The 9,088-nt window shown below is 36.0% G+C and overlaps 1 protein-coding gene across 2 annotated transcripts; it reads left to right on the top strand.

The window, feature by feature from the left end:
- Positions 1-565: 565 nt before the first annotated feature.
- Positions 566-8,673, top strand: LOC149794179 (uncharacterized). Of its 2 annotated transcripts, XR_016422976.1 has the most exons (3): positions 566-736; positions 4,426-6,149; positions 7,182-8,673. XR_016422976.1 is itself a non-coding variant. In XM_089968281.1 (2 exons), exon 2 carries the CDS (start codon positions 4,430-4,432, stop codon positions 5,927-5,929), a length of 1,500 nt encoding a protein of 499 aa, XP_089824407.1. In that variant the 5' UTR covers positions 566-736; positions 4,426-4,429; the 3' UTR covers positions 5,930-6,559. The 2 variants fall into 2 exon arrangements, 1 of the variants encoding a protein (XP_089824407.1); XM_089968281.1 differs by lacking the exon at positions 7,182-8,673 and having other exon boundaries at positions 4,426-6,559.
- Positions 8,674-9,088: the final 415 nt, after the last annotated feature.

Genomic DNA, 9,088 nt, shown 5'->3' with positions numbered 1-9,088 from the left:
TAATAAACAGAATCAGTGAAACAAAAAATAAATGTTTCAATTCATTACGTAAAACACGGACATAAATTAAATTGATCAATATGATATAAAATAAAACATAAACATTTATAGTTCTGAAAACAAAATGTTGTAATTTTCCTTCGTAGATTGTAGCTTGCATACTGATGTAATTTAAAACGCATGTATGGAAGGACGGAATAATGAAGAGGCTAATGTATAGATGTGCAGACAACTACATTGGAATGTTACAGTATCCTCTCATGTGTAGGTGAGAGTGCTTTAACGCTTTAGCAAAGATAACAACTTGCAATTTATCCAAGCATAATACAGCTAACTTCCAAGTAGGATGATAAATCATCCGTTTATCGTATAATGGCGGAAATATGATGCAGCTGCAATTAAAGGAAAGATAATCCACTGTATCATGCTCCCTATTTATTTTAAACATAAACACTGTTCAACTTTTTATTTGTGGACAATTATGTATCCGCTTTCGTCATGTCCTCTTGTATTTCCGGGTTTCTGTTCTTCGTTTATAAGCAAAAGCAACTGAAATATAGCAAGCTTTCACACAAGTTCTCTTACTGCATCAATGTCTTTAGAAGCATATGCGGCTAGTGCAATTACACTTCACCAAAAGGAAATGAAATACAGTATTAGTCACCGAACAATAGGGCAGTAGAAGGTAGTTGGTTAACAAGCAAAAGGGTTGTCGAAGGTACACGAAGTTTTATTCGTAAGTATTTATGTGTTTGTGTTTGTGTGTTTTGGATTTTTAACGCACCTTAACAATATGAGTCATGGGGTTTTGTGGGTTTAACACCATGTTTCTGAACGTGATAGACTATGCATGGCAGCCTGTATATCTGTTGTAGGAAGAACACGGAAAAACACGAGAAGAACCATCGACCCACGAGAAACTACTGTCAGGCTTATCATATACCCACGTTCGCTAAGTTCACTTGGTAGCCTGGTGACCCGTGCCATGAGAAAACATTGACTACTGAACTACAAGGGGAATCTACAAATATTAGTTAAAGGATGGAAGGATGAGGGATATAATACGAAATCAGCCGCCTTAAAATGAATATATATATATATATATATATATATATATATATATATATATATATATATATATATACGTAAAAGTACGACAGCATTATATTCTATATTCATAATATCCTTGGTGGTAGTTACAGTATGGAAAAGCTGGTCTTTATGTTTAATCGAAGTGTAACAGGCTCGTACATTATGATCGCACGTCATTTCCCCTTGTCCAAAACACATAAATCAGAGCTTCAAATTGTCAGTTTTATATAGTAAATGGCCCCAATATGATGCGTATCACGACGCAGGTTCCACGATACGATGCTTATCACAATACATATACGATATGTGGTAATTTGCATAGCTATGACCTATAATAAGTCCGATGATGCAATACTGTTGGTTTTGTTTCAGTTATACATTAGCTTTTTAACCTTTCGAAAGTACGACTTTGATTGTCAGCGAATTTATGAATTGTTCTGGAAGTCTTAATAATCTTGGAAAATTTGATTTTGCTTTATACTCTGTTATCATACATTTATTATTAATGTCATGTTTTAGCGTTAGCTACACCATGTCGCCTTTTGCATGTCATGTGGTAGCGTGGGCTACAAGATGTCGCCTTGTGCATGTCAATTTGTAGCGTGGGCTACGACATTGCGCCTTTTGCGTGTCATGTTATAGCGTGGGCTACACCATGTCGCCTTTTGCATGTCATGTTATAGCGTGGGCTACAAGATGTCGCCTTTTGCAGGCGAGACCTAGTATCTGTTGAAAATTTGTTTGTTTGTTTGTTGTTTTTTTTTTCTTCTTTTTTTGTTGGGTGTGTGTGTCCAATTTGTGGCAAAAGTTAGAGCTTGCAATTTCCTGTCATTAGTAAGAACTTCCGAGCGGAAAGGAATACAGAACAGTGTAAGGACCTAATAAGTATAAAAATGTGTCAAGACATTATATATTGGATTAAAAAAAGATTCATTATTCGCGGCGTCTTTGTTTCGCTCTCCACCGAATAATTTTAATGAGTTGATTGTCTTCCATATTTTACACAATTTCAATTTTTAAAATAAAATAAACAAACAAACAAAACACAGACTTAGACAATCTGAAGTAACCGTTGTCACCCCTCCACACACACACACACACACACACACACACACACATATATATAATATATATACAGGCACAATATTTGTTCTTTCTAAATATGCAAGGTGCACTAAATCTAAATTTTTTAAAATGATCCATATGCCATCATTCCTGTTCGCACACTTTAACATAAATTATAATTTGTGCGAAACAAATATAAATTACAATATGCCCTAAATACTGTATGAAAAAATGAAGAAGCTACATTAAGCGACAAGTCCTAAATGTATGTATGTATGTATGTATGTATGTAGGTAGGTAGGTAGGTAGGATTGTAGGTATGCATGTTTGTCTGTCTGTCTGTCTGTATGTATGTATGTACACTCGCATTCATGTACTACGTACGTATGTGTGTGTGTGTGTGATTTGGATTTTTAACGTAGCTTTAGCAAGTTTTCAGTCATACCGCTACGATGTCTGCAGTGTGGCAGTTTGTAGTAATGTCTTGCACTGTGGCATCATGATCTAGGCACGTAGCATGATGTCCCACCCAGTCACATTATCCTGACACCAGGCCGACCAGTCCTAACACTAACCTCTTAATGCTGAGCGCCAAGCGCGATGCAGTTGTTAGTACCATTTTTATAAGTCCTTGGTATGACTCGGCCGTGGTTCAAACCCACGACCTACCGCATCCGAAGCGGACGCTCTAACCACAAAGCCATTAGAGCGGTCCGTACGTATGTACATACGCATGCATGTTTGTATACATGTATGTATATCTATATGTATGTATGTATTTATATATGTATGTATGTTTGTGTGTACGGACGCTCGCACGTGCGTACTTACGTATGTATGTATGCTTGTATGTATGTATGTATGTATGTGTGTCGACCTTTCCGGTAGCATAAGTGGTTAGAGCGTCCGACTCGGTATCGGAAGATCTCGGGTTCGAACCCCGTCCCACTCATACAAAAGACTAATACAATGTAACTAGCAACAGCCTGACTCTGCGTTCAGCATTAAGAGGTTACTTTTAGGACTGGTCGGCCTGGTTTCAGGTTGTACATGATGCTACATGTCAGCGGCATAATGTCCCAGTGCTGAACATCAGTATGAACTGCCTCAATGCAGACATCGCAGTGATACGAGTGAAAAATTTTCAAAGGTACGTTACGAATCTAATTCACAAACAGACAGACAGACAGACACAGAGGAACGGCGTTTGGGGGTGGCAAGTGGGGCAACTGCCCCAGGCCCCGCTCTTGAGGGGGCCCCGCGCTTCAGGCCTAAGGTCGTCCTTATGAGTTTGTCAAGCTATATTCTCCGGTAAATTGGAAACACTGATACAGGCCGCACGTAATGCATGCGAAGTTGCGAAGTCAACTTAGTAAATTTTGTAACACAATTAACAGTTGATCTAGTCTAGACATAATCAGTGTTTGCAGTAACATACCAATCGAGATACCGATACTCTGACCCCGTGCGGTCATGGTCGGCCCTAGGCCCCGCGTACTCCTAATGCCGCCTCTGCTCACACACACACACACACACACACACACACCTCGTGTTGCGATCCGAGAAAGAGTCATGTCGCACATTAGTAGATGTGTAACTCTTCCGTACAGAAAAAATATAGAGACTTGAAAAAGTGAGCCAAGGCCAGATTTGGCACACAAATTACTATACACGTCTTAGGAGAGGGACTCAAGGGATAGTGCGACTGACTATTAAGAAGATAATATAAGAGTTGATCATAACGGTCTGCAACTACTATATTTTAAACCTAATTTTGTTTGCGTGCTATTACATTCTGAAGATTTGGTCAGGTGTACCTATCCACGCAACTACATACCCGTGATTTTGTAATGGTTTTGACAAATTAAACCACGGATAACAATGCTCCGAGAAATAGTTTGACGTTGGGAAAAACCGAAATGCAGTTGTGGTCTTCGATACAAACTCATGAAAAGTTTATCGTGGACAGTAAGCGTTGTAAACATGAAACATTTGCTACAGTAAAATCGCACACATAATAATTAACGTGATCGACATATCATCCTAATGCTCCATGTATAGAAAATTGCGATATAAATATCTAATGGATGGAAACTGCATTTAAAACATTCAGAAATGCTAAGAGCAAAACATAAACTATTTTCTTAGATATTGCATATAAATACAAAATAATAAATTGTCGATATTGCTATTGCACCCACAATCAGATTCTGTGAGCAAAATCTATACTTATTAATTAGACAAAGTATGATATCCTTTTTTTCCCAGGACAATGGAACTTTACAAGGGAAACCCACACGAAACTTGCAGTGTTCATGATGGACGGGCCAAAGAATTCTACTGCGCGGATCACGACGCCTTTTACTGCTCAGTTTGCGTCTTCAAACTACATAAAGATTGTTCTAGTATACTGGCACCGGATGAAGTCGAAACTTTTATCTCAGAGTTTAAAGTTCTGTTGGACTCTGATATAGAACGTTTGCAAAAAGAAGTTTCTAAGCTGTTGAACGAAACGATGGGCGCTTATGACAGAGTTGTATCAGCGAAAACAAAAACAGAGGCAGCTATCAAAGCGTTAAGAGACTCCATTGATAAACAGCTCCATCGTCTGCAGAAGAATACCTCAACTACAATGAATTATGCGTTGAAACAAGAACTACCAAAGTATCGACATGAGATAGAGGACCTCAGGTCCATTCAGAATGATCTCTCTGATTCGGCTGGAATTTTTTCTAAAGGTTCTTTAAATGGTCAGAATGCTTCAAAAAGGACGGTTGAACAGATGAGATCGTTGATTTTCCAGAAAAAGAGATTTCAGGAAATAAGCACGAAAGTGAAAACTAGAGGCGATAAACGTGCAATCTCGAAGCAAGTATCATTTAAGGTGTCCGCACAAGTCCAAGAGGTTTTGAAAACATTAAGCAAACTGGAGCAGTTGGGGACGATATCTATTTGCCATGTGGCAGAATCAAAGAAAGATACAAACGTGGCAACTCTTTCATTTGAGGCAGATGAGGCTAATTTGGAAGTAATAATGAATACGAATGTCACATATACAAAAGATACAGCTAACGATTTGAACAATGTATTTAGCCAGGGTGAAGGAGAAGATGGAATGTACATGCCGACTAAAGACTCTAAACCTGACAGCGAAAATAATGCCATTCGTTTTGACGTGGATTCTGTTGCCTCAGGGAGTCTGCCTCATTTGGGTGAAAATCAATGGAAATGCATAGAATCCAATATTAGTGTTGGAGTTGAAACTAAAACCGCCTCATTTGTAACTGTTGATACTCTACAAGAACACCAAATATATGACGAAGAACTCAGAAGTAAAGTTACAAAAGAAAACGAAATTGATAGTGAGATTCATGCGACTAGTTCGGACGCGAATTCTGAAGCACCAGAAAGTCTCCTTCATCTCGGTGAAAGTCGAGAGAAATGCACAGGTTCTGTTTCTGATGTTACAGCTGAACCCAACGATGCCATATTAGTACCTGTTGGTACGTCACACGTACCAACACAATGTGCTGATGAACTCATAAGCAACGCTAGAGACAATAAGCAGGTGGAAGAAGAAGAAACACTGGGTTGTTTCGCCCTGAGACAAAAATTGTATACGATAGTGGGAAGAGGAGATAAAACTGTTGGTAATTTGAACACGAAGAGGTCACGCTCATTGCCAGTGTTTCATAACAGAACAAGACGCCAAAACAAAGACGTAGTTGTAATTGAAGACGATGGTTCTGTTCACATTCTAATGGCAGATTAGTACTGAGTGACTATTCTTGTGTTATTGAAAAGTAATTATAGTTCATATATTAGTGTTGTTTATTCCTGATGACAAAGAAGATTGCTATAAAATTAAATCAACCAAGAAGAAAGAAAAGGTTAAACTGTGATGTTGTGCATATATCGATGACGACAAGATCCTATAGTTTTGTTTCATTGTGGCATGCAAAAAAAAAAACTTCACCTAATATCGAAATAACGTAAGTCACACTGTTATGCATATTTAATATGTATTGTTTGTTGTCCTTTTCCTCCATAACTATAAATGTATGATTGTATTTTGTAATCTACCTTTGTCCCAAATCATGTTCACTGTGTACCTGATTAGGGACATTTATTTCTCAAACACGATACAACATACATAATATTTCTCATTGAGAAAGATTAAATATTAGGATCATTATCAATGGAGGTAAACACGATTATCGTAATCTGAGTATAGAACATTGGTATTTCCGCATGGAAAAAACTGTTGCACTTTATGTTTGCCACGTTCTTTATTTTAATTTTTTTCAATAGATATTGTCTTGTTGACAACTTAGAGTGTTCTAGAAATGCCTTTTTGACCCTCATATGTGTTTTAGCCTTCTATATAATGTTGTTTACTTGAGCAGTTACTCGTTCTTTCCTTAACATCATCAAACAGAATCAGTATATTTGTTGTGTTCAGTCTTTAATTTGGGTGAAATTATTTATTAAAATTATTAATCACTGGAAATACAAAGTGCTCATATAAAATATTCTTCGGCTAAACTTTAATTTGGATATATAGGGAATTCAGACAAGGACATGTTTGGATCATATTATTGTGATACATCAAAGAAGTCTTAGTTCATCGTCACAATCCAGGATACTGGCACATTAGTACATTCGAGAATTCAGGCACATCAACGCATTCAATATTGAAATATATTTGGGATACCACATAAATTCAATCGAAACTTTATACATATGGACTTGTGATAAAACTTTCAAGATTCGTTGGGATTTCATTAACAATGCTGTAAGTTCTATTTACATTTTCACTTTGTATCTAGGGAAGTAGATTATTTGTTGGAATTTACAAAACTTGTTGGTTTATACTCTTTTCTGTTAATGAGTTTAAGACCACATACTCGTAACGACATTGATTCATTATAATTTTTAAACGCGCATATTGAGTATGAAGCAAACATTGCTAATAGAAATCATTACAGAGACCCATAAAAATGCAGAATTATTTTATTCTGCAGAGAGCAGCCATGGTTCTATGGGTAGCGTGTCGGACTAGCGACGGATATGGCGTGTTTACAATTCCTGACCACACCAGTCTAATTCGAACAAAATATACATCTGTGGCAAGATACTTTACTGCAATTCCATGTGTATGATATAACGTTTCAAGTCTTGATGAGGTGTTAATCAATCAACCGTCTTACTGTTCCCCGAAGGTAGATGTATGTCCTTGATCATTTAGAAACTCGATCCTGTCAGATATTAACATGTTGAGAAAACATCAAACATGGTATGGGTTATTCCATTTACACGAGAAAATGAGAATCTAAATGGGCTTATGAATTTACCATTCAATGGTTCTCTCCGCACATATATATGTTAAATATTTGCTCTAGGTCACAATACAACTTTCTGATTGGGCCTTTAATGTCCAGGAAAGATTTTTGCGTTCTTTCACAATAGCTATTGTCCTTATAACAGTGACGTGCTGATCCGTGTAATGTATGAATACTTGGAGAGTTACATATGGGCTTCATTGCGTTCCCTCGCTGTTCTTAACAGGAACATAGGTACCTAGCTTTAGGTTATATTGTTTTTCTCTCCATAGGTTATCATCTAACTACCAATGAATATCTCGCTGTATATCTATCTATTAGTCTGTATGCACGCGTATATGTACTGAGATAAGATCATTGTTCACCTTGGTGATACAAAAATCTTCTTTTTATACATTTTGCTGTAACGATAGGACTTGTTTGAGGAAAGTGGTAGCATTAAAAGAAGGAGGTATATTTGCAATTGCTTTCCCTCCTGGCCATATTAATATCAGTAAAAACATTGAACATATTGCATTGAGTCCTTTGCACAATACTTGATCTTGTTTAGCGATATTTTGAAGTTATCACGTGGAACCAGTCAATACGTAGAAACGTAACGGCATGAATTGGTGACATTTATCTAGCACCTACAAGGCCTGTAAGGCCAAAAATAAACAATCCCAATTATTGATTAGTAATTTGACGCGGAAGTTTCGTTTTTAAACTGCTATTGTTTACCCAGAGTAGGTCAAGCCGACTAATGTTAAATCAACTTCGCTCACTGTTATGTTTGTTCACAAAACAATTATATCTATAATTGTATGAAACAACACGGAAAGGAAAACAAGATATGTATCTTCATGTGTTTTAAATGGTCGAAATCAATGTTTAGTTGGTGAACAACTTAATTCATAAATATAGCGTTTTAACTAATGCCGTTTGAAGATGTAATTGAGTTCAAACATGTACATTGAATACAATATATGTAGATTGAATACTATAGCCATACAATGTGTAGTATACGTGTACATTGAATAAAATATACGTACAATAAATATATAATGAATACATGTACACTGGGTACAATAAATGTACATTAAGTATTATAAATGTACATTGAGTATTATGTATTTACATTGAGTACAATAGATGTAGTACTCTCAGTAGAATACATGTACATTGAGTAGAATAGATACATTGAATTATATGTACATTGATATATATATATATATATATATATATATATATATATATATATATATATATATATATATATATATATATATATATATATATATATTGAATAAAATAAATGTATACTTAGTACAAAAATGTACACTAAGTACAACAAATGTACACGGAATACAGTTAATGTACATTGACTACTATAATGTACATAGATACATTGAATGTACATGTAGTCATAATTAAAGTCGTAATTGATGCATGGAATGTACATGTAGGCATAGTTACAGCCGTAATTACGAAAAACCTAAAGACGTAGTTGAGAGATACTAATTCGTAATAATACTAATTATAATAATAATGTTAACAACAACAATGACAACAACAACATCAATTACTTTATTTAAAGAATCTCAATTGCT

Source organism: Sinohyriopsis cumingii, chromosome 8 (assembly GCF_028554795.1).
Source record: "Sinohyriopsis cumingii isolate HCF-2022 chromosome 8, ASM2855479v2, whole genome shotgun sequence".
Taxonomy (NCBI): Eukaryota; Metazoa; Mollusca; class Bivalvia; order Unionida; family Unionidae; genus Sinohyriopsis; species Sinohyriopsis cumingii.
The sequence above is the reverse complement of the archived record's forward strand: the minus strand, read 5'-3'. Positions and strand labels throughout refer to the sequence as shown.

Bases quoted from the DNA above. Each gene is read 5' to 3' on its own strand.
- LOC149794179 (XM_089968281.1), top strand. From the start codon at position 4,430: ATGGAACTTTACAAGGGAAACCCACACGAAACTTGCAGTGTTCATGAT.